General features: G+C 49.8%; 1 protein-coding gene across 1 annotated transcript in view; it reads left to right on the top strand.

Annotated features, from left to right (window-relative positions):
• The window catches only part of PLXNA2 (plexin A2), a 153,508-nt gene that overhangs the window by 63,179 nt on the left and 65,309 nt on the right, over positions 1–25,020 (top strand). The window contains exon 4 of the mRNA XM_061362876.1: positions 291–425. Within this exon, the coding sequence (XP_061218860.1) occupies positions 291–425 (135 nt within the window). The remainder of the gene's footprint in view (positions 1–290; positions 426–25,020) is intronic.

Raw genomic sequence — 25,020 nt, 5'->3', positions numbered from 1 at the left:
GCAGCAGCATCTCCCAAGTTTAAGGCAGACATGGTGTTGTAGGAAGCTTCTGTGGCAGCAAGAGGTGATGGAGATTGAGCCTTATTCTTTGTGAATTCACCAACTGCAGTGGAGGAGCCTTTGCTTTACCTGAGCCCATACGTTGCTTGCCATCTCTTTGCTCTGCCTCCAGGTTGCATGCTGAGATTTTGCATTGGATGCCTTTTCCTACCTCATCCTCCTCCCTTCCAAAGTAACATCAGAGTTTGGCTGCTATGAAATCACCTGTAATCTCTTTGTGCTTCTTCCAGATCCGAGCAGATGGTCCTCCCCATGGTGGAATTCAGTATGAGATGGTGACAGTTTTCAAGGACGGGAGCCCGGTCCTTCGAGACATGGCCTTCTCCATCGATCAGAAGTATCTGTACGTCATGTCAGAGCGACAGGTAAGGTGTCTGCTTCCATACCTCCGTGCTTGAGGGTTCCTTCTATAAGGAGTGTGTTGTTGGAGCACAGGGAGCTGAGGTTGTGTGTTGAGCCCTGTGGTGCTGCAGTCAGTGCATGTAGATGGAACACCAGCCAAAGCTCAGTTTTATTTGCCTCTGACCAGAGATTGTAATCAGCGTGCAGGGGAGGGAGTTGTGCCCATGTATTCTTGTCTGCAGGTGATGGAAACAGAGCTGAGCTGCTGTGGTTTGGGGCTCTGAACCATCCCTGTCTAGATAACAAGATCCTGAGCCTCAGGCATTACGGATTCACTCCCTGCAGCGAGGCTGGCAGGCTGTGGGTTTGCATTGCTTTGTCAGAGCATCCTTTATGATGGCTCTATCTATTTCTTTATTTGCAGTGTATTTTAAATGGCTGTGAGCGTGTGATGCTTGTGCCCAGAGGTGGGACCAAGCGTGGTGTGGGCATGAGCTCTGCAAGCAATGCTAGCACTGAGTAAGTGCTGCGTTATCCATTACCCTGTTGGTTCTGATCGTGCCCAACCTGGACCAAAAAAGCACAACCCAAATGTGTATGGTGGGAATTAATGGCCAATGGCCCACAAGCATCTGCTGGGGAGCCAGCATGATGTAAATAATCTGGGACCTTCAGTTCTTCTCTGAGACAAGAAAACACACGATGTGCCCACCGTTAAGCCAGACTTCTGGGTTCACTGAGTGTTGGGCATTTTACTGGCTATTACTCACGACTGTGTAATTCAGACTAATCGAGCTGGTGCCTTGTGGGTGGTGGAGGCAGGAGAAGGGTTGCATCTGAAGGTTGCTATTAAATTGTTCTGTGTTGAGTTAACCCTCTGGTCACTAACAGCTTTCCACATCTGCTGGTAAACAGCTATCTGTCCTCCCTCCCACCTGCTCCCAGAGGGATGCCATGGAAAGGTGTCAGTGGGAAGTGCTTAAAGATCTGCTGATGGAGATAAGAGAGCAAGCAGCCATCGTTACAGCTCACTTTGCACTAGGGAGCTTATAGCTCCTCCCAAAGCCAGCAAAACAAAAAGGTTGGGAAATACTTAAGTTGGTTATGAAGGGATTTAAAGTCCAGGGAATAAATTCTTTAGAAGGGTGCAAAGTCTTCTACTTGCTGAAGGACTTCAACTGAATGAATCCCTCTGGCTAAAGAAGGCATTGGATGCTTTTTAGAGCAACTCAGTGATAGACACTTCTGTGAACAGCCACAAATTTAGGATCCCATTCCAGCTTGGACTTGGATAAGAGGGTAATAATTGGATTAGATGGTAATAATGAGGATCTATGCAAACTTTTGAAGTGAAATTAGAATGTCAATGCTGTGGTCATCTTCTCCAGGAGCCATGTGCTCCTTCGTGCTCTCACTGGGGAGGAAAGCATCCAGTGTGTATCTCAAACAGTTGAGGAACTGTTTTCATTCGGAGGAAAATCCAGTGGGAATGCCTCCAACTCCTCTTTTACGGGGCGCGAGCATCTTCATATTCATCAAAGTGCTAATTTGCTTAATTGTGAAACAAAAAGCAAAGGGAAGGGAAGGGAATTAGCAAATAATAGAATATTCCTGGAACGTTAATTCAGTTTCCAGCCACGGCTCGGGCAAAGCACTCGCCTTGGGGGAGACTCCAGGAGCACGGGGACAGGATCCTTCATTCCTTGCGGGAATTGCTATGGGATTTGCCTTTTGCCCTTGTAGAGGTGCGTGCTTTGGGTCCAGAAGTCCCGGCATGCCATTACATATGGATTTCATCAGCTCCTGTGACCCCACTGCCCTAATCCTGGCAATGTGATAGTTCAGCAAAGTGAAGGGTAGAATATATTTTCCCTGCAGTGCTATATAAAGGAGGCTGATGATTGAAACGGGGTCAGAACTGAGAGAAGGAAAAGGTCCACCAGCTTCAGAGGGCTGGTGGGAAAGGGTGGGAAGTGCCCTTCAGAAGTACTGGGAATATGCAGTAAAAATGTGTTCTGGAGCCTTGAAATCTGGAGCAAAATGCAGTTCTGCCACAGTAAAATGACACAGAGAGCAGCTGTGCTAAACATTGAGGTGTTTCTGTGGTGGGATTCAGCTGAGGAATGTGTGCTCCCAGTGCTGATGGGGAGCAGGTCTTTTGGTGTTAGGTACAGACCCACAATGAGACGCGATGCTCTGTGCTGATTATGCTGAATAAACTGGGATGTGTGGATGCTTCCCACGAAGAGTAGAAGCAACGTTTTGGTCTGAAGCCCATCTTCCTTCTGTGCTAGCAGCAGCCAGGATCAGCTTTATGCTGAAATGCATTTAGGAAAGAGTCGCTTCATCCTAAAATCTGGAGTTGTGGTTGTAGGCGAGTCCTTCCCCCCCTCCCCTGGCTCCCATCCCAGCCCTGTCTGTGCCTCGCTCCAGTTTATCCGCAGTCCTTTTGAGCTCTCCATGAGCCTTTCATGTTTCATTGCCAAGTTCTTCCAAAGCAGAATATCTGACATTTGATTTCCCTCCCACAAAGCACAGAAGCAACAGTTGCACAGCCCAGTCCGGGGGAGAGGGGGATAAAGAAACTTTGCTTCCAGCCACTTATTCCGAGTTCTTTAACCACATGATTTAAGAGGCTTATTAGGAGCTTTACAGGCTCTTCCTGCTGCACCTGGTTTCAGACAGCTCTTAGAGCAAAAGAGGAACGATTCCCCCAGCAATAGGTCAAGGATAAATGACTTTAAAACTGACAGAGGGGAGACTGAGCTGAGCTCTTAGGCAGAAGCTCTTCCCTGTGAGGGTGCTGAGGCGTTGGCACAGGGTGCCCAGAGAAGCTGTGGCTGCCCCATCCCTGGCAGTGCTCAAGGCCAGGTTGGACACAGGGGCTTGGAGCAAGCTGCTCCAGTGGAAGGGGTCCCTGCCCGTGGCAGGGATTGGAGCTGGAGGAGCTTTAAGGCCCCTTCCAACCCAAACCCAATTGTGTGCTTCTATGATTTTATGATTCTGACCCTATTTGAAGCAGAAATTCATTCCTCAGCATTGCTCTACCAAGCCAACGCTGCTTCTGCCCACAAGCTGAGTAAGGCTTGGATAGCACCTTGGATGCAGCTGAGATGGAGACGTGTTGCCTTAGCTGAGCTACACTGGGTGCAAAACTAGTGACAAATATCCTGCTTGACACCAAACCCCCCCTCCCAGACTAAAACTCATCCCATTCTAATGCTGCACGTATCACGGAGCACACACCAGCCCCCCCTGCAGAAAACCTCCTCTAATGTCTTGCTTTCAGAGAGGAAGACTGCGAGGCAAAAAAGTGGCTTTATAATTCAGTCCTGAAGCATTAATTGTCTGTGTGTCAGGGAGGTGGCAGCGCTTTTAATGTCTGAAAGCTCAGTGCATTTCAATTAAACCAGCCTTGTAGGATGAGAGCAGTTTTACGCCGCCAAAGCTACAACCCCTTTCCAGGCACTGTGTCTGCTCCCTGTGCAAGTTCAAGCTGTTGCAGCGCTGGTTTTGCAGGCAGCAGGTTTGACTTTGCTCCCACGTACACCTTCAGCCGTCGCCAGCTAACCCTGTGAGAGGTGGTGGGCATACTTCAGCGCAGAGATTTATATAATCTCCTCCTCATCATCTTGGCATCAGCAGAATTGGGGCCAAAGTTTTTTGCAGCTCTTGATAGAAGAACAAATTTTGTTATTTTTAATGTGGGAGCGAGCGGGGGCTCCATCAAACACATGGCAGGGCAGGGATTGCCGTCTCCAGAAGATTTCACCACCTAATCAAGGGCTCTGTGCATGAGTTTTAAGGCAGCGTGATCAAAATACTTGTAGGAGGGCTTGTTAGAAGGAATCCTGTGCTAGTGATGAGAAACATGGCCCAAGAGAATCATAGCATCGCAGACTGGTTTGGCTTGGAAGGGAGCTTAAAGCTCATCCAGTTCCAGCTCTCTGCCATGGGCAGGGACCAGCTTGCTCCAAGCCCCTGTGTCCAACCTGGCCTTGAGCACTGCCAGGGATGGGGCAGCCACAGCTTCTCTGGGCACCCTGTGCCAGCACCTCAGCACCCTCACAGGGAAGAGCTTCTGCCTAAGAGCTCAGCTCAGTCTCCCCTCGGGCAGGTTCAAGCCATTCCCCTTGGCCTGTGCCTGCGGGGCCTTCTCCAAAGCCCCTCTCCAGAGGTCTCTTCCCTTCCCAAACGCAGAGCTGTCAGCCCTGATGCAGGGGTGTCTCGCACCCACGGATTGTGAGTACCGGAGGCAGCGATGGGCACAGGGTGCAGGTAGGTGCAGAGGAGGCAGGCCCTGGAGCAGGCACTCCCCTCATCTCACTGCCTCTTGCACACACTGTACTAAGACGTATTTTTCCATCTTGATTTTCCAACACCTCTTTCAGCTAATCACCCACCACTTGGTTGTGCTAATCACGTACAGTATTTGATGAAGGGCTGAGGTCATGCGCTGCGGGTCTGCTCCCTGATGGGTGAAGCAGCACCTTCCTAACGAGATACCTGGCCAGCATGTTGCAAATGCAAGATTCATCCTCCATAAGCAGCCTCCAAAATCCCTGTGCATTTCATTGCCTCCAAAATGTTGCTGCTCTCAGCTCATCCATAGCTACTTCGTGGTTTATTCTGCCACAGCGGAATGGTTTCATTCTGGTTTTATACAGCATGTAGCAGCAGCATCCTGCTCTGTAACTGGGAACCTCACCATTCCCCTGCTAGGAATAATGACACATAATCACCCAGTGAAATGCACATAACATCAATTAGCACAGCCTAGCTTAGGAGGCCATAGACCTCTGTAGCTTGAGATGTGCTGAGGATCCTTTGCACCTCCAGTGAGTACCAAATGCTCCATAGTCAGTCTGCCTGCATCTGTGTTGCTGAGCTATGTGTGATGGTGATCCCCTCCATGCCCTTTGCAGGTACCATTGCTTTAGGGGGATGCAAGGAGGGTTTAGATGGTGCAGGCTTTTTGTTAGTTTTAAGCAGGAACCCACCAGAGCACCTGTGGGATTTCTCGTGGCCAATGGGACATTTTTGTACCTGGCTGATGTAGTTCATAGACCTTTATGTAGAGTGGTATGAGCAGAGCTGTGCCTGGTAGGAGGCAGTGAAGATGAATGCTGGTCCCTAAAGATTCCTCTCACACTGCGGTGAGAAGGGCAGCAGGAGGGTGGAGGTTATTTAGATTGAAGACATTGAAGTGGCTGTATAACATGCTTGGAGCCACTTTACCCTCACCCTGTCTTTTCACCAGTGAGGACCAGTACTCTAGCATCATTACTGTGGGGCTTGGAGCAATCTCTTCTAGTGGAAGGTGTCTCTGCCCATGGCAGGGGGTTGGAACTGGATGAACTTTAAGGTCCCTTCCAACCCAAACCCTGCTATGATCGACCTGGCTACCAGCATGTTGCATGAAGGGCAAAGGCAGCGCTGCTGGAGCTCACTCAGACCTGTTGCTTTTCCCACTGAGTGCAGTTCCCCCCTCACTCTCCCATATACATCATTGTGGCTTTAGGTAAAGAAGCTGTCTTTTCATCTGCTCTGTTAGCTGTGAAATATTTGCTTTGCAAATGCCTCTGTGTCAGGAGCTGCGGATCTGCAGGAGCCCCTGAGGATAATTTGTTGTGTGTCTCTATGTCCTGTAACCCTGAGATGTTTAAGTCCTGTGAAAACTGCTTTGCTTTAGACTGATTGAGAGGGATGCAGGCGGGGACTGCCCAGATGATTTAGAAGAGGCTGGAATTGGGGTGAGGGCTGAGAAAAACAAGAAAGTCCATCAGTTCTCGAGTAGCGAGGCTGTAAATACTGGTGGTGTCCTGAAAAGAACTGAGAAAACACAATAAAAAATGCAAGAGATGCAGAGAAAAGGGTCTGGAGTCATCAGGAGGGAAAAAATGAACTGATTAATTTATTACCTACGTTATCTGCTAGTTGAACAGCCAGTTAGCTGGATATAATGTTAGCAGAGGCTGAACCACTGGGACAGGGACTGTAGGTCAGCTAATCCTCCTTCCCATGAGCTATTCCACTGGGGCATCCTGCCCCAGCACCTGTGTGTGTCATTGTGGGTGCAGGAGAGCTCATCATCCCATGCATGGCTTGACCCCCAGTGTTCACAGCCTGCTCCAGCACACTGGGGTGTCTAAACACACTTATCCCACTTGTTTTCCTCCACAACCACTGCCAGAGAGGTGTGACATAGCCATAAGCTGGGGCAAAGAGGGAGCAGAGCAGTGGGATGAATGAGGGAGAGTAGGATGGGGAGAGAATCCCCCGGAGCAGTGGGGTCCTTGCTGCAGAAGGAGCTGCTGGCCTGGCGTAAGGGCTGTGGATTTATGCTGTCCTCTTGCATCACCTCCTGCTTATGCTGCGCCCTCCTAAGCTTTATGAGTTGATGCACGTTTTGTCCACTTTGCTCCTATAGGCAGTTAAGAAGAATGGAGAAACTCAGCTAAAAACCTGTCTGAGATCATTAACAATATCTCCCCAAAAGGAGGATACGTTAATAAACATCAGTTGACCAAACACACCCCAGCATGCAGAGCTGTGGCAGTGCTGGGGCTGGAGGGTCAGTGTCCAGGCTGGTTCTAGCATCTTCCTGCAGCCCTTGCTGTGATTTATGTACAAACACAGAACTCAAAGGTGTGGAGTTAAGTGCAGGAGTCTTTGAGGTGATGAATGCTTGCAAAGTAATGTCCTGGAAGAAGTGGTAATGTTAAAACTCAACACTGGGGACAGTGACTCATTTTGCTAAATGAGTTATGTTTTAGACATTGCTCATATGGGGTTTTTTCCTTCCAAGTGCTTGCCAGGGTTGCTTTCAGGCTTTGTTTTGCTTTGCTTTGCTTTTTCTTTGTATTAGGGTTTTTTTTCCCCCTGCCAGTTTCAGCTGCAGGGTTCCCATGTGTTTGCTTCAGCATTTGCTTCCCTTTCCAATTCCTCCTCTCCACAGACCTATTGTTTCATTTTGAGGCAAGCAACCACAGTCCTGAAACATTCCCAGGATTTCCCTGATGTGCACATAGACACACACACAAAACTCAGCACATCAGTGCACTGGGTGTTTGGATTCCCAAGAGAAGATATTACTTGGAGGAGAAATCTGCACTGTCCCACTCAGTGCTCAGCTTGGAACTTGGTGGTCTTTAAGGTCCTTTCCAACCCTCACCACTCTGTGATTCTGTGAAATCCAAAAGCAAACCTCAGATTCCTCTTTGTCTCTACTGGAGCTTTTAAACTTACTTTCTTGCCCCCTTTCTCAGCCTGCTGCAATAGTTTGTCTTCTCAGCAGATGAGCTTGGCGGCTATTCAGCCGGTGAGGAGGGGAATTGTTCGCACCGGGCGCTGACGGAAAAGGAACATAACTCACAATATGGTGAGGGGAGCTCTGCAATTGCACAAATTATTCTATTTTATACTTTAATTAGTTTGAATTAGCAATGGGAATAGATGCATAAAATGATCCAGTGAAGGGTGAAATGGAAAAAGGGATACGGTATGGAGGACTGCTTTATTATGATGCAGTTTGCAGGAAGGGAGGTGCAGATGATGTGCAGGCACTTGCCCTGCTGAATCTTCTCTTGGTGAGCTCAGACTGGAGGGCTCTGCAGGGAAGGAAGGTAGGTTGTCTCATGCAGTGATGTCCTTGGACATAGGCCGAGGTCTGGAAGGCTCAGGACAATGTGGCACCTTCCAAGGTGGCTGTGAGTGGGGAACCCCTTCAGCAGCCTTCACTCTACACTTGGCTCCTGGCTCTTCCCCAGACATCAGCATCAGCATCAGACTGAACTCTGTGGCTCAAAGGGGCAGAAGGATTTAAGAGAGTTCAGGTCCATGCTGAGTTTTGACCTCCGAGCATCCTTTGCCAAGTTCTATTTTCCCCTTCAAGGTTCTGAAAAGTTCTGCAGAATCAGAGGCTGTCAGTGTATTTTTTGGTTGTTGTTTCATTCGAGTTGAGGAAATAAAACTGCAGAGATTGATGTGATCATTTGGAAAGGAACAGGGCTAAAAAATGCAATCTAAGTACCAGTCCAAACCTCTAAGAGCACTCGGGACCCTTAGGGCAGACCCACTGGCACAGCTTTAACGCAAACAACTATTGAGGTTTCAAACCAAATTCCCACCAAACTCTTTGAAAAGTCCAGAAATGTTCAGGGAAAAAGTTCCTGCAGATTCCAGATAGGTTGAAAATGATGGATGGGCCCCAGGGGAATTGGCTGTAATGGTTCAAGTTAAGGCTGGTTGCAAAGTAGGAAAACAACTGTGGGGTTTGCTCTTGTTTTCTCTCCTCCTTCCCTGGCATGCCATTTCCCCTGTTAAAACTTCATGTTCTAGAGCATGCCAGCCTGTGGATATGGAGAACCCCAAGGGATTCCCTGGGAAGCCTCAGACATTTCTGGAGGGCGATTCAGCATCCAAGATGAAAAACCTGAGCACCAAACCCAGGCAGGTCCTGGCCAGAGTTGTCCAAACCCCTCCATCCTGAGGGTCCCTCCATCCCCATCCCTTTGGGTCCTCAGGAGCCACTTGAGAGCTCTGGCATTCCTGGCTGATGCGAGTGAGGAAAAGGAGCTCCATTAATAATCCAGTATTTATTTTAGCAGCACACAGGAATGTGCCCAGCAGACTAAACACTGCAGCCTCCCCCTGCACCGCGGGGCTGGGGGCTCGGTGCCAGCCCTGCCTGTGCCCAGGGCTCTGCTCAGGCCAAGTGTGCCAGGGGCCAGCCCCTAAGGAGCACTGAGCTGGGGAGGAAAATAACAAGGAAGGTCCTGAAGGTTTCTCTGTGAGTGAAAAAGGAATCATTTTTCTTGTAATCAAGCCTAGAAAGTGCCCCTTGCACCAGGATATGGTTGTTTTCCCTCTTTGTTTTTCCTATGCGTTTACCTGCCTGCTCAGTTATCACAGATGCCTCATTTTCCCTGGCTTCTTTGCAGCAAACACCACCAGGCTGTGAAGGTTTTGCTATCAGCTAACAGATTTATCCTCCCCAAAGCCCTGTGAGATGGAGCACCAATATCACTTTTTAGATGAGAAATTGAAGCGTAGAAATGCTACGTGACCCATCCTAAGTCACACAGGAAATTTATGGCAGAGGAAGAGATTGAACTGAAACCTCCCAAATCCGTAGTCCCAGAAGGAAGGACCATGCTTCATTTCATCATTGTTCGGTTTGGTTCTCCATCGTCACACTGGAGTGAATATAGGAAGAGAAAGCACTGGTCAGGGTTTACAGTGACAAATAGTTTCTAAAGTCTTCATCAGTGTAAGCAGCACGTCCCCAGCTGCAGCTGGTCCCAGTGCCTGTTGCAATGTTAGAGGGATGCTCCTTGAGGTGGAGGCAGTGGCCGAGTCCTCAGGAGCTTGGGGAGTGTGTTTCCCTCCCAGCAAAGCAGCTGGAAGTGGCCATAGCCAGCAGCGTGTTTCGAGGCTTGACTGAGCAATAGGGTGATCTGTTGTTGCAGCCTTTGAGTCTAAAATGAGATGCTGTGAGCATTGTTGCTGCCTGGGAATATCAACAGGTTCCAGGGTTTTATTCTGCCCCCAAATCTCACTGAACTCTGGCAGGGATAAAACGCTGCTTCTGATGGCAAAAACTGAAGCTCAGGTGGGATTTTGCCATTTCTGTGTTGAAATGCCCATGTCATATAGAGCATCTCCATAGCTCTGTCCTTCCCCAGTACGTACCTGTTAGCATCATGGATTTCTGCTGCTCCTTGGCTGTGCAGGAAAAGCAGAGCAGTTTGTGAGTAGGGCCTCAACCAGGTGTCTGCTGAGTTTGCAAGGCCTGAACAGAAAGGCAGGGCCATTCTAACCCAGGCTTCCCACCATGACTGCTCCCCTTTCCTTGTTAGAGAAAACTTGGGGTTATTTTAACCCAAGAGGTGGTAGGAAAACATTCTGCTTTAGATGATGTTCTCCTTCCAGTCTGCTGACTGCAGCCCAGAGGGCTGCTCAGTTGCAAAGGAGCTGGCACGGGCATTTCAGAGCGTGCTGGAAGCTGGCATGTACAATACTGCTTTACCCGGCCTTATGGAGCAAAACAAGGTTTCAAATGCATATTACTCAAGTCAGTGGAGGAAGAAGAAGGTTCTAGGGCAGCAGTGGAAGTCGTGTTAACACCGGGTTCTGACGGTGGTAGGAGTATTTTAAGTGATAAGCAGTATTCTGAAGTCATGCCATGAAAACCAATGACACATTGCCTCCTCCCCTCCCTGGCTCCACTTCAGAGTGTGTCTCTCCAGTTTTCCTTGTAACACATATTTATCTGCTCCATGCCCTTATGGTTGTTTAATTAGCATTCATGTTTCCTTTCAAATAGAAACTGAGTTGAGTGCTCAGAGCTCGGAGTCACTTGCATTGCATGGGCGGGATGGTGCCTGCTGCTCTCCCACTTGTGGTACTGAAAGACCTGGAGGAGACTGAAGTAGGTTGTCAAGACATCAGAGATGCTTTCAGATAACTGAATAAAAAGACCTATTTGGAATCCCAGTAGATAAATAAGAGGATTTGAGTAGTACAGGGGCCCACACATGAGACCCTGCTAAGAGAGGCTCTTAGCAGCTGGGATGATGGGAGTCAAAATGTCAAGGCCAGGTTGGATGGGGTTTGGAGCAACCTGCTCTAGTGGAAGGTGTCCCAGCCTATGGCACGGGGGTGGAACTGGATGAGCTTTATGTCCCTTCAACCCAAACCAGCCTGTGGTTCTCTTGGTGTCTGCAGCTGTGAGCGGAGTCTCCCCTCATTAGACCCAGCTGCACTGGGGATGCACTAAACACGTGAGCATCTTCCATCTGATCTGCCATAGGAAGGATGTATTTAGCACTATGGTTCATGAATGATATTTTCATTGTCTCCTAACAAGCCACAGTTATTGCAGGCTTTTTCCCATCCCTTGAAGAAGTGACTCACAGGCAGGCAACTGTCAGTGTCTTGGGTGCTATTAATATCTCCATAAGAACATGATGATAAGTATTTTATTTTATTTGGGGAGGAATCAGAAGGGAGGATGTGTTGAAAAATAACTCTTCCTTGTGTGGCTGAGCCTTTGTGTGAGCGAGCCGACAGTCCTGCCCACAGAAGGAATCTGCTTAAAATCGTTCCATCCCAAAAGAGCTGACCACACTAGAGCAGCATTAGTGAAGAAGCTGTGCCAGAAGCAGCGTTCCTGTGACTGCAGAGAGGAGTGTGCACACTCCAGTGTTAGGCAAAGACAAGCTGGGTTTTTCCATTTTAGGATTTGCTTTCAGTGAGCGTGGTCCAGGCTGGTGGCCTCGGTTTTGTGGGAGGTGGCAGGGGGTTGGAACTACATGGTCTTAAGGTCCTTTCCCCCCAAAACCATTCTGTGGTTCTGACCCAGCTCATTCTCTGTTGTCTCATCCAAGCAGGATGCTGAAGGGAGTGTTGAACGTGCAGGAGAAGCATCCCTGTAAGGCAGCACCATGTTATTGAGGGGTCTGGGTTTAGGCTTTGTATAGGTGTGGAATTGCTGCAGCAGAGGATGCAGAAAACTATATCCCATCCGATGAAGGACCTTGATCCATCAAATTTGGAAGGGGATGGCTGGCTTAGGGCTCTCCCTGTCCTTACAGGGGTGCAGGGAGGCTTGGGACCACAGTCCCATCCTCAGAGAGACCCCCTGAAACACCCCCCTGTGCAGGGATGGGGCTGCATTACCGCACAGGAGCGGAGCTGCTCACCCCAGCTGGGTGTTGAAAGCAGAGGTGAGAATGTCAGTTAGATCCCAGCTGGCAATTTCCTATCCTTTCCTAATGGACATAACTATAAATTTTCCTGGCTTGGGTCAGTTGAAATTGGAGGCTTAATGCTACAGAAGGGCAGGTTTTTATTTTACTTTTGTGCTCTGTGTAATCACATTGATGGCAGCAGCGTAACGGTCTTGAATTATGGGTGACCACAGAAAAAGAAGGCATCTCCTTAGCTCCCTGTTGTTATTGTCTTTGGGTGCAGAGCAAAATGTGTAGGCTTCAGGCTAGATTGTGTAAATCTCGTTAGAAAGCCATTCCCAGCTAATGAAACCCTGGGAGAGAGGGATTTGGCTTCCCAGCTTTCAGCCTTATAGCAAAGGCTGGAATAAATCCATCTTGGGTTATGTGTAGGCTGTTTTCTCCCCTCTCCCCCATTGCGAGTGTGTATTTATTGGTGGAGTAGAGATGCTGTCGCTGTTGTTTGAGATCAGCTGCGGGTCAGCAATTTGTTGCTTCTGCACCTGAATGATTTCAGTGGCAATTATGTTCTCTTCAAAGAAATCTCACCTGGTCTCTAATCCTGCTATGGAAATGGGGAGCAGACATGTAAATAGGTTTGGCTCCCCCACTGCGAGCCCGCTCTGCAGCTTGCTTGGCAGTGTGTAGTAATTCAAGGGGCCAGAGCTGTTAAGGAAAGCTGTTGAAACGAAGTATCTGAGATAACTGCATCTCATCTTTCCCTGTTTGTGTAGGCTGAGAATGTGCCTGCCGGAGCCATAGATCCCACTTGGGGTCGTGTTTGTTTGGCTGTGACTGTGTTGCTCTAAGCATGGGTTTACCAGCTCCTGCTGGGTGAAATAGGATTGGCTTTGTCCTCCCCTGCTTGATGGCCCTTGTGTTTGCCGGGGGTTTGAGTGCATCTGCTGTGTGACCGGGTTTGTGAATGCAGAGGTGAGGTGGACATTTCATAACACAGGCTCTGCTTTCAGCTCCAGGACATGCTGCTCCTCTGGAGGTCATGGGGGTGATTTGGAGACCCTGACATGCAGGGTCTGCTGCTGTCCCTGTACCTTCAGAGATCTCTGATTCCTCATGTTCAAGGCCATCCTTGTACTGTGCCTTCCCTTCCCACTGCAACATCTCACTGCAGACACTGGAGCAGGAGTGTTTATTGCTCTGCTCTCTATGTTTTCTTGTTTCATCTGTTCTTGCTCACCCACCTTGCCTAATGCATATAGACACAGGGGAGCTTTTCCCCCTGTTTCTAGACCTTACTCAGGGTTTGCTCTGTGTCATCCAAGCATCTCTTGGGTTTTGCTGCAGGCAGCAAAGCCAGCAGGGCTGGGAGGTGGTGCCCAGCAATGGATGGGGACAGCCCAGAGCAGAGCACGACACCTCAGGCATTGGGGCAGCACAAAGGGAAGTGCTGGAGGACTCCCTTGCCATGGGCACAAGGGCTGCCCAACAAGTTGGTGGGGTGTTTCAGGCCATCAGCATTTAGTGGATATGTGCTTCAGTGAAACAAACTGCTTGTGTTTGAAAACAACCTGGGACGTTCACTGGTGGAACCAAAGATACTGGTGGAAACAAATGAGTGGAAGTGGGGCACAGGCAGCCTTCAGTAGGGACTGCCTGCAACAGCTGAGATGGAAATCCAGTACTGCAGCAGCATCCAGGCCCTTCTGGGACAGCACCAGCACCGGCTGCTGGAAAGATTTGCATTGTTTTGCATTTGCTTTATCTCCCGTCTGTCCCAAAGAATAGAGGGCATCCTCTGCCTGTAATGAAGTCTCTGAAGGTTTGAATACTTTTTTCCTACTCTAACTGCAATCTTTTTTAATGCTTTACAGCCTTATGTTGTGGAACTGAATGCATTTTATTTAGAAAATAACATTTCGTGCCACTTCGTATTTTCAATTTTTCTTCAATCAGGCTTTGAGGGCCTGATGTCTTTGTCATTTTGATGTGCGCAGAAGATGGCAGCATCCATCCCTCGCAGCGCTCAAGGCCGGGTTGGACACTCTTGGGTGACATGGTTTAGTGTGTGGTGTCCCTGCTCGTGGCAGGGGGGTTAGGACTGGGTGATCCTAAGGTCCTTTCCAACCCAAACCATACTATGATTCTATGATCAGAGCAGCCAACAGGGCTTGAGCTGAACCTCGCTCTGTGCCATCACTTCACCACCTCCTTGCCACATGGGGTTTGCTTTGCGGACTCACCCAGCCTGTGCTCTCATGCCCCTGTCCTCTGCTGGGTGTGTATATGGGCAGAGGTGCATCCCTCGAGGCCTCTGCCTTCTCCCTGTCTGCAGCCCCAGAGCCCAGCCATCCCGTGTCCTTTCACAGCCTGGGAATCTGGACAGAGGAGCAGTGATGCTCCTGTTTGTCTAAATTTGCTCTTCTTCTCTCTTCATTTAAGAGAGCAAGCCTGGCACCTCATCATAGGGCAAGATGCCCAAGGTTACCAGGAGCAGGGTCAGCCCAGAAGGGTGTCTGGTACTTTCTATATGCTCATCCCTATGGGAGAAGTAAAATGTCTCGTTCAGAGTAGAAGACTGGAATAAACCACATGTATTGTCTTGGGGCTTCAATGCAAACAGTATCTTGAACTCCAGCCCATCCTGCTCCATGGTGCTGTGGGTGGAGGGTGTGCAGTTGGTACTTGCTGCGCTGTGAGCAAAGATGACACCTTAGAACCACAGAATCATGGAGCAAGCCTCGTGTTTTGGCAGCTTTGATGTAGCCCCTGAAGCTTTGCTGTGTAGTGTCCTAAGATGTTCTCTCTGGTGACCACCCCCTCCCCATCCTGTGTGTGTGTGATCGCAGGGCTGGTGTGCTACAACTGCCATGGGACAGTGGTTTTCTTCTTTGGGGGAAAGGGCTTAAAGCTCTTTTTCTTTTTGAATTAGAGAGTTTGGGATATACTTAGGAGGGTTCATTTCTCACACTGGTGGTCAGGTTCCTAAATTATTTTTGACAGCCGTATGTAATGATATACAAATGGGAAAGTGATGGAGTAGCAGAAAATTGACTGGCAAGGACAGCATAATGTAGTTAGAGAGCAGTACTTACTAAAAAGCCGTGGAGATTATGGCAGTGTTCTTGGAGCACACGAGTAGCAGGTCCATGGTAGGCTGTGAAAGCGGTAATGATATGACTCTGTGACCTTTAAAGCTACTTGGGGCATTCAAATGCTTTGGTTTTTCAAGGCTCTATAAAATCACACAAACCAGGCATGCCTGTGAGTTTCCTCCTAGGTTTCTGTAGTATTTAAAACATTTGAAGAACCCTGAAATGGTTCAGAGGGAGGGGAATGGAGGGTTGCTCATGTGCAGGGTCTGGGATGGCTGCACTGAATGAATCTCCCCCAGCACTGCCCCAGAGCTCACTGTAGGGACAGGCCAAGGGGAATGGCTTGAACCTGCCCGAGGGGAGACTGAGCTGAGCTCTTAGGCAGAAGCTCTTCCCTGTGAGGGTGCTGAGGCGCTGGCACAGGGTGCCCAGAGAAGCTGTGGCTGCCCCATCCCTGGCAGTGCTCAAGGCCAGGTTGGACACAGGGGCTTGGAGCAAGCTGCTCCAGTGGAAGGGGTCCTTGTCTGTGGCAGGGGTTGGAGCTGGAGGAGCTTTGAGGTCCCTTCCAACACAAACCATGTGAATACTCTCTGAAAGCAGGCAGAGAGGTGGGTGGGCATCGTAGGAGCTGGAAACTCATTTTCTGCTGGGCCCATTCCCTGGGCAGAGCTGCTGTTGAATAATCATGTCAGTCACACGCGAGGTGCGGGGGGCAGAGCCGGGGTTGGGCCATGGAAACGATGCTCGCGTGTGCCAAGGAAACAAACAGAAAGGACCAGTGAAAGCTTTTCAGTGTCACTGACACCCTCGGACGTGCCAGCGCCGCGAACAAAGCCCGCGTTGTGGCGGAGCACAGCCCGCGGGTCTGTTCGCAGTGGGCAGATGCGGCACTGCCCACCCCGCTGTGCCGCGGCCAGTTGGCCACGTGAAGCCCCTTTGAAGGTGGGTGGGGAGACAAGTCCCCCCGTGCAGCCCGGGGCTTCCTTCTGAGCATGGAGGGTAAACAAAATGTGGCCTCCATGGCCCCGTGCGTGCTGGGGGTGGCAAGTGGCCAGGGGATGGGGAGATGCTGTAGGGCACAGGGAGCTCCAGCTCTGCCTCCGTGGTGGGCAGAAGACAGGAGGTGGCATCAGGACACTGGTCCCCAAGCATTTTGGGGCGAGTTTGCTGCAGAGCTTGTCCGTGCTGCTAGAAAGTGATATGCAGAGGCCTTCATCTTAACAGGCTTTGCAGGAAGAGCAGCAGCTTCCTTGAGGCAGCCAGGGAATGGCCATAGCTCTGGAGCCAAGGCTGCAGCCCTCATGCTGTGCCCCATTCCACTGCTCTCATCCTTAAACTGAGGATAATGTTTCATCTGCTTCTGGGAGCAGCTGTGCTCTATTGTTTTGTGTGCACACATGCTGCCCATTCCAGAAGGGCTACGACTTCTCTTAAAGCCCCTGAGCATGCCAGAAATGTAGGGAACACACTGCTGTTCAGGACGCAATGTGCTGGTGACCATCAGGTGCAGCTCAGGTCCTTGGTTTTGATTCGCTCCATCATGATACATGCAGCAATGGAGCAAGGCAAGGGTTAAGCACAGGGCCCCTCTGGAGAAAGGGAAATAACCAGTGTGGCAGGGAGCGAGTGGTGAGGTCCATCGCTGGGCTCCAGCTGCCTCCCATACATATGCTGCTCATTTTTCATACTGAACACAGCTGCCGCCAGCATCCCTTCCCTGCCCCTGTTCCTGCCAGTTTTATGAGGAAAGAATAAAGAGGGGAAACACATAACTGCAGAGGTTCATTTGCCAATTGTCAGCCTGCCGGTGCATCAGGAATGGAGTCATTGCTCTGCCTCCTCCACCGCGCCGGGGCTGCGCAGGCATCTTTTCATTAGCAGCATTATTTATTCATGGCCCCCCCAAGCTGCTCTTCTTTTTGGAGGAAGGGACCTGCTGATGCTCCTGTTTGTCCCAGGGTGGCTTTGGCTGTGATTAGCTCGCTTCATGTGCAGGTAGGATGGGAGAAGCTGCCTTTCCCAGAGACATCAGGCTCTACCCAGTGGTGAAACCTTTCCCATTGCCGGTGGGCTGTGATCGATCGCATCAGCAAGGGCTGGCTCGAGCGATGGGGTCTGACTGCTTGCTGGCTGCCCCTTTTCCTTGAGCTTGGTAATTAGAAGCTCTCAGAGAGCGGTCACACATGGAGTGGGCCTATTAACCCTGTCCCTTGCCAGCTACCCTGCAGAGAAATGCCCTTGGAGCAGCAGCTCTGGTGCAGGCTTCCAGCAGGAAGCAGCTGATGGGAGGCAAGATCTTTTTCCACCTTATCCAGGTGGGGATTCACCTCCCATAAGAGGTTTGCAGCTGAAAAACACAATGCTAGGAGCATTGGTACACTCATCTTTTTCATGTGGTAGAGAGAACCACTGTGGTGGCTCCCTGTGCCCCATACCCTGCTAGAGCAGGAGGCAGAAAGCAGGTCACATAGCCACTAGTCCTTCTGGTGGGTATTAGGAACAGTTCCTGCCCCAGAGGGTGCTCAGGCATTGGAGCAGGCTGCCCAGGGCAGTGCTGGAGTCACCATCCCTGCAAGTGTTCACACACCATGGAGACGAGGACCTCAGTGCCATGGGTTAGTGGTGGCCTTGGCACTGCTGGGAACGGTTGGACTGGATGGGATTAAAGGGTTTTTCCAACCTGGTTGATTCTGTGATTCTCCTGGTGCATCCTCACTGGGATTTTTGGCAATCCCGAGTTGGCCTTCATGAACTGATCTCTGCAAGTCTGTTCAGTGCCATCTACTTCCAGCCTCCTGGGGCAATGAGTTGCCCCTTTTGATAGCTGGGAGGGATTTCCCCCCTCATCTGCAGCCTCACCAGAATCTAAGGGCTACCGATTGTCCTGCTAGCCCATTTATCCTGTGGGCTCAGAGCCCTTTCTGCCCTATAGCCTTCCCTGAGCCGATCTGTAGGTAGACTTGCAGCAGGCTGCAGGATCCCCCTCGCAGTCTGTTGGGTCTGGTGCTGTACTGACGCCGGGGATATTTATGGAAATCTATGCAGAAGTTCCTCAGGCTCTGATGAAGCAGAAATAGTTTCATGGCATTATTTGCCCCAAATGCCACCGTTTGGAGGTGCTGGATCCGAACAGTGAGAAGCTAATGTCAAAGTAACTGTTTACAGCAGGAGCTGATACGGCTTCTGGGGACAAGTGACTTAGCATTGCAGCGCTGGGAGCGTTAATGCAGCAATTCTGAGGTTTATGTATAAGCTCTGAGCTTGGATCACCTCTGCCTTTCAGAAAAGCGGTGCCAGAGCCCCTGTGCTGCATTTTGATTCCCCTTCTCCCATACGGCAAACAGCAGCCCAAGGAAAAGCAGGTAAAGATGAAAGCTGAACTCTTTGCCCAACCTTCTCTGGCTACAAAATCCATTCCAGCTTTTTTACTTCAGATAATGGGAGGCCCTGGATTAGTTTTCCCAGTTTCCCAGGGGCACTTCCAAGCCACAGGCAGTGGTGTTTGCTCTGCGGTGTAAAGGGAGGGGAAGTGGGTGTTTAAAGTGCTGACTTGCTGGTGGCACTGAAAATGAAGTCATGTCCCAGAGGAGGGGAATGTTGTGGGGAAGGTTTGATGGGTGAAAACCACCGTGTCGTGACTTTGTGACCCAGCGAAACCCCTAATTGTGTGTTTAAAGTAAACCCCAGGCTGGGGCTGTTTCTTTTGCCTCTGTCTTGGCAAGTTGCCTTTGGCTTCGTGGGCTATCACTCATCTTGTGGTTAGCTGGTCAGGAGTCACCCTAGTAGTTAGGAAAGGAATGTTAAAGGCCTGTTGTGTAAACCAACCGCAGGCTGAACAGACTTTGTTTTCAATGTAAATCTGCTGCAGGGAATGATTTAACCTTCATTTATTCCTTTTTTTTTCTTTAATGATTTCATTAAATAAGATTTATACAGGTACAGTATTGGAAAGGTCATCCATCCCCCAAGCTGTGGGAAGAGCTCTGTGCATTCTTCCCTTTTCACTCTCCTGTTTTACTGCTTGTTTCAGGGTGGGAAAGCACAAAGACTGGGGTTTGTTGCCTTTCTGGAGGGTTAATTTATATCTGCATGGTACACACAGCCCTCCTGCCCCCCATTCCCACACTGAATGAATCTTCCATGCTCAGTTCTGGATCTGGTAGCGATCCGCCCTGTGCTTTTTCTGCAGGTTGCTCCTCTGGTACCTCTGAAATGAGATATTTGATGGTTTTCTTGGTTTCTGCTACAAATGAGGGTTTGGTTGGGTTTGTGGGGTTTTCTTTGCAAAGGTATTTAAGATCCTATAGCAGCAAAGCATCAGTGATTTGACACACCATTGGTATGCTTACAGTTGTGCTCTGGTTACCCTGTCAGCTAGGCTGGCCATCCAGCTCTGAGCGCAGCATCTACTGAGAGGCGTCCTTAGTCACAGAGAAGACTTCATCCAGGCATGAAGGTTCACAAGCCAAGGCAGCAGAGCTGGAAAGGATGTTTTGCAGCTTTCCTAGCAGCAACCTGTTCTCCAGGGCTTTCCTGAACCCGAAGAACAGATGGTTGGGCTGGAGGCTGGGATGCAAGGACAAGGGATTCTTGTTGACATTACCTTTACCAGAGTGCCTTTCATCATTAGCATGTAAATGCCACCAAGCACCCAGGAATTATCCATCTATGATCTCTTCATTAGCAGAGGCCTCTGATCAGGTTAATCTCACTTTCCCCATGTGGAAAGGAGGATGCTGAGCAGCTGTATCCAGCAGCAAGTGAAGGTGGAAAAAGACGGAAGGATGCTGCAACATTGGGGTTTAAGTGAATCAGCGGTGATTGCTTTGGCTCTTGCACAGAAATTCAAGGGCTGAAGTAGTTGATGGGAGTAATTGGGACTGATGGAACTGGTCCTCTGGAGCAGGTGCCCTGGAATCCATGTGCAGTGGATGCTGGCTAGCCCAGATCTCCTGCAGAGAGCAGGGAAGCGATGGAAGCTTCCAGCATTATTTCATCCTCTCAGTGGTCTGCTCTCCCTCTTGGGAGGCAGAAGCCAAAGCAAGCATGGGGGAGGGTGGAGGAAATGTGTTTTAACAGTAAATATGGCCTTGTTATTTATCAATGCAGAGTAATTGAAGTAATGTCATGTCATTTTTAAATGCAGTGCCTAGGGATCTAAGTTATCTGTCTAATATTAATGGGTAATATTTGGTTGCCTCATTCATTCATTACTGTTTTCATTAAGACTCTAATCCCATTTAGGAGTCTGTTTGTCATTTTAAACTCCCCTGTTTTATCTTAGCCTGCCACAATCCTTTTTAACAACTTAACTGAATTCATGAGTTCTAGGCTAGCAGCTTGGGGGAAGGGGCCTCTGCTGTCTGGCATGTGGTTTTTATGGGGAGAGAGGAAAAACAGACGGCTGAAGGCAATTGCAAGCAGCAGGCACTGAGCTTTCCTGTGATACACACCACTGAGATTTAGGTCTTTCATAACAGATCTGGATGTCTGTGTTTCAGAGCATGGAGCTCCCTTCTCTGACACAGAGAGTGCATTGACACCTCCTTTGAAGCCTCCATCATTTCTAAACCCGTATTAAGAAGCTGCTTGGAGCAGGGCTGTTGTTTATAAATGCTTCTTCCAAGGTATCCCCACTTTCACTTGTTAGGTGCTTCTGAACACTAAGGCTGGGAAGTGCTGATGAGGGCTACAGGGATGTACATTGCAGTGTTGACCCCCCAGAACATCTGTGCTGGGGCAAACTGAGCAGCATGTTCTTTGATTCCAAGATAGAGCAAGCTGCATCCATGCAGCTGGTACCCACCACTGTGGTCCTTGTACTAGTGCTGCAGACAAAGTAAGCACCAAGTTAGAGCTCCATCCAGAACCTCTTGCCATTGCCTGATGCTGGGGCTCCATCCCCTGGCCCAGCTCTTCCTCCTAGGGCTGGGATAGCAGCAGGGAAGCCTTGTCTGGGTCCCTGTGGTGCTGCCAGGCATCACCTGTAGTGCGGAATGGGCATCAGAACCGGGTATCCCAGTGCTGTGAGGCGTCCAAGTCTAATTAGAGTCCCTGGGAATCAAACCATTGTGTTGCTAATGACTCTCTGGCAATGCTCTGACTAAAACAGTAATTTTAATAAGCACAGCCCAATTGTAAGTGTTGGTTGAACACCTAATTACACTGCTTAGAACTCCAGAATTCTGCCGAATTCTATTTTTTGCCACTTCCTTTGCAAAACAGAGGGAAAGAATCAGGCATTTGGTAATTATTCACCTTAATTAATTTTTCTAAGCTTCTCTTAAAACTTTTAGATGACTGCAGGGAGTGTGCAGTGAGTTACATGGCAGCAAGGCAAAGCAGCGAACGCAGAGGCCAGGAACTGATGCGAGATGAAAGTTTATTGCGTTGGACTGATCCCCACCTGAGCCCAGGAATTTTGGAAAGCTGCTCCTGTTTTATCCTTAGTAATTAGTTCCCCTGAGGCCTGGACTAATCAGTGCTGCAAAGGGCACTGCTTGTTGGCTGGGGGGGCTGTGGCAGGGTGCTGTTGGTTAGAAGATGATGCCAACGCAGCACGAAGCCACTTCTGATGGCAGAAGTGATGTTGCCCTGCAGGGATGATGGGATGTGCTGCACAGCCGCTTCGGACGCATCAGCTCCTCATCCTGACATGCTGAGCAAGCCCAAGGAGCTGCTGTGGAGCATGTCCAGGCAGCACGCCTGGAAAGAGCCTCAGCTCCAGAAACTCATTTAAACATTTATTTTGCAGTCAGGAGCAAAACTGCAGCTCCCCTGAGGCCCGGTGGTTTTCCAGGGAAGGAAACGCGTGGATGTGTTGCAGCATAACCTCCTTTTCCTGATGGAGACCTTTAGCATCTCATTCCTCATTATTAGTGTGTGTGCACATTTATCACATTACTGCTTTTCCTTGTCAAGTAGAGTTTCTGCGAGTCAGTTCTGCAGCAGAACAGAGCAGTTTGGTGTCCCAGGTGAGGCAGATAGTGTGCTGAGGATCCCATTTGCACCACGCAGGACAGGAGCAGTGGGGGATGCAGCACTGCAGGGGAGCTGCACCTCTGTGGTCAGGTTTGACCTCATTATTCAACCCGTAGGTTTTGCTGCATTTGCTGATTCCAGAAGCGTGTGTAAATCATTCAGCCAGGGCTCTGATTTCTACACTGGAGGTGAAAGAATCACTTCCTGATCTTGTATGTGCACAAGGTTTTCCTGCTGGCCTGCTCACCGATAGAGGTGGCTGTGCATTCCCAGCCCCTTGCTTCCCATATGCAAATGATCCATGGAAAGCAGGAGAGAGAGCTGAGGCACTCTGGGATGTAAGGAAGATGTCCCTGCCCATGGCAGGCGGTTGGAACTGGGTGAGCTTTAAGATCCATTCCAACCTAAACTATTCCATGAGTATACTACTTGATACTAGACTGTGATGTCCAGTCCAGGAGGCAACATTATAGCTGGCAAGGGCAAAGGAGGAGCTGCTGGGTTGAACAGACCAAGCACTCAGTGAACAGTCCATGTGTGAGATGAAAACCCATCTCTCCTCCCTCAGGTTTACAAGACCCTGTGCTGCTCTGGGAGTGGGGCTGCGATCTCTGCCTGGCACCTTGTTATTCCAACAAATGTTGTTCAGATGTTCCATACTGATGCAATGAGTAACTTGATCATGGTAACCCATGGGAAAGCATTTACCTATAGGAGCCTGTGTGCCAGAACACGAGTCTGCTCCAAGGCCAAGTCATGCTGGGTTGGATGGAAGAAGCTCTGGCTTGAGGATGATTTTAAAGCTTGCTCAAACGTTACTTTGGGGCATTTGCTGCTTTTTCACTCCTTGCTTGCTTCCCAGAGGAGCCTGCCTTTCCTTTCATCACCTCCCTCAGGAGCCTAGCGCTGTACGTGGAGACAAGGAGAAGGTGTGTTGACACTGGGAGAGCTATCAGGTCTCCTGTGCTCAAACACACCTTGTCCTCCTACGATGCTGATGAGGTTCTTATAGCGGTAAAGGCAAGCTCCTTGGAAAGGTTGCTTGGATCAGAGTTGAAGGGACTTTCTCTGCATGCATCTGCAGCGCTGTAATTAAATAATCCCTTTGTAGTCATGGAAACATTGTCTCGGAGCCCTCTCCCACTCGCTGCTTTCTGCCAAAAGTTCCAGGCGTTGATGTGGTTCTGACAGCCCCTCGGCAGCTCTCCTAATCCTTCCTCTGCTGAGCAGCGTGGGAGAGGAGAGCTGGGGCCTGTCAGAACTCCCCCTCACCCACTGCTATGGGTGCACACCTTCATATTCCAGGGATTGATGGCTGGAGCAGGTATTCCTGCCTTCGGGGGCTTGATAGTGTGTTGGGGATGCTCCTCAACACCCCCCATCCCTTTGCCTTCTTCCCCTACGTCCTGGTTTCTGCCCCACACAACGCACTGGCTGCATCCCATGGGGTTCCATGCTTGCTGCTGGCATCAGCCTTAGCGTGTCCAAGATCTCCACTGGATTTACTCCAGTCAAGAATACATCTTCTCCAGGTAGGATTTCTCTTACACTATGGGGCATGTTGGACCCACAGGTCTTGCTCAGCAGAGCAACAAGCGCTCCACAGCCCTGCACGCTGGATTTCTCCTTGGCAGAAGCAGTACCACAGGAGGACTTCATGCCCCATCGCTGGCAGTGTTCAAGGTCAGGTTGGACGGGGCTTGGAGCAGCCTGCTTTAGTGGAAGGTGTCCCTAGGAAGGAACTAGAGGAGCTTTAAGGTTTCTTCCAACTCAGACTATTCTGTGATTCTATGACGTGATGCCAGACTTGAACAGTTGTGCATGGAGACGCAGGGAGGAGAAGCAGTGGGAAGAAGACTGTCAGAAGCTTCTGAGGAAGTTTGACTTTATTTTCCCCAGCTCTGTTACCCTGACACGTTAACGCCTGGAACTCCTTGCTCCTTCCCACACGTCTCCCACAGCAGCAAAACCTGCTGGTTTTCTCATGAATGAAGAATAAAATCTCATTGGGAAGTTCATCAACTTTGGGCTCATTGAGTGATAGCTTTAATTACACTGCAGTACTTGGCATCTCTATTGCACTCCCCAAAGTCATTAAGAATAGATTTTGTGGTTGAACTCCAGCCCCCTGAGGGGTCTGTGGGCAGTGGGCCATGGCCATGGGGCTGCCCTAGGGCTGTCTCCAGCCATGGAGGTCAGAGCCCTGTACTGGTAGCAAGCATGAGCTATGGAAACTTGGTTTCATGTGTGTATTTTAGATGTTTATTTGTTTGGGCCTGGATTCTTGCACTTTAAGTTCCTCTGGGGCTGGCAAGGTGTGGATTCATGTGGTTTGGATAGTGTGTATTGATTTTTTAGGTCTATTTTTTGCTGATGTTATGGGTCAGGCAGTCGAGGAAAGCAGCACTGAGACTTCATCACCTGGTTATTGAGAAGCAGGTTTGTGTCGGCATGGATAGAAGGAAGAGGAAGCAGTCGGGCTGCAGGGAGGAGGGTTCTGCCCTCAGGAGTAAGGAAATTCCCTGCAGTGTTGGTTTCTTGGCTCTTGTCCTTCAAGCAGATGCTCCTCAGCTCTGCTGAATTGCTTTATCACTTTGCATTTGCTGTGACCATAGTGATGTGGAGCTCCTGTCACTCTTCCTTATCCCCAGAATGACCTGCTGCCTGCTTCAGCAGAGGTAGTGTGGCTTTGCAGGCATCTCCAGGCTCTGCAGGGGGGCAGTGGTCCATCTCCCAGGAGAGGAGGTGCAGGGTTTGAGGCTGCATTTGGAACATTCCTGCATGTCTCTGTGTGGCTTCAGGACCTCTCACCTCATGTTTCTGGTAGCTGGAGCTGAAATCTCAGACATCCA

Source organism: Neopsephotus bourkii, unplaced genomic scaffold (assembly GCF_033783945.1).
Source record: "Neopsephotus bourkii isolate Nb327-2 ecotype Australia unplaced genomic scaffold, CSIRO-AGI_Nbou_v1 NB_1139, whole genome shotgun sequence".
In the NCBI taxonomy this organism is placed as follows: domain Eukaryota; kingdom Metazoa; phylum Chordata; class Aves; order Psittaciformes; family Psittacidae; genus Neopsephotus; species Neopsephotus bourkii.
This window is presented reverse-complemented; position numbering and strand designations above follow the sequence as displayed.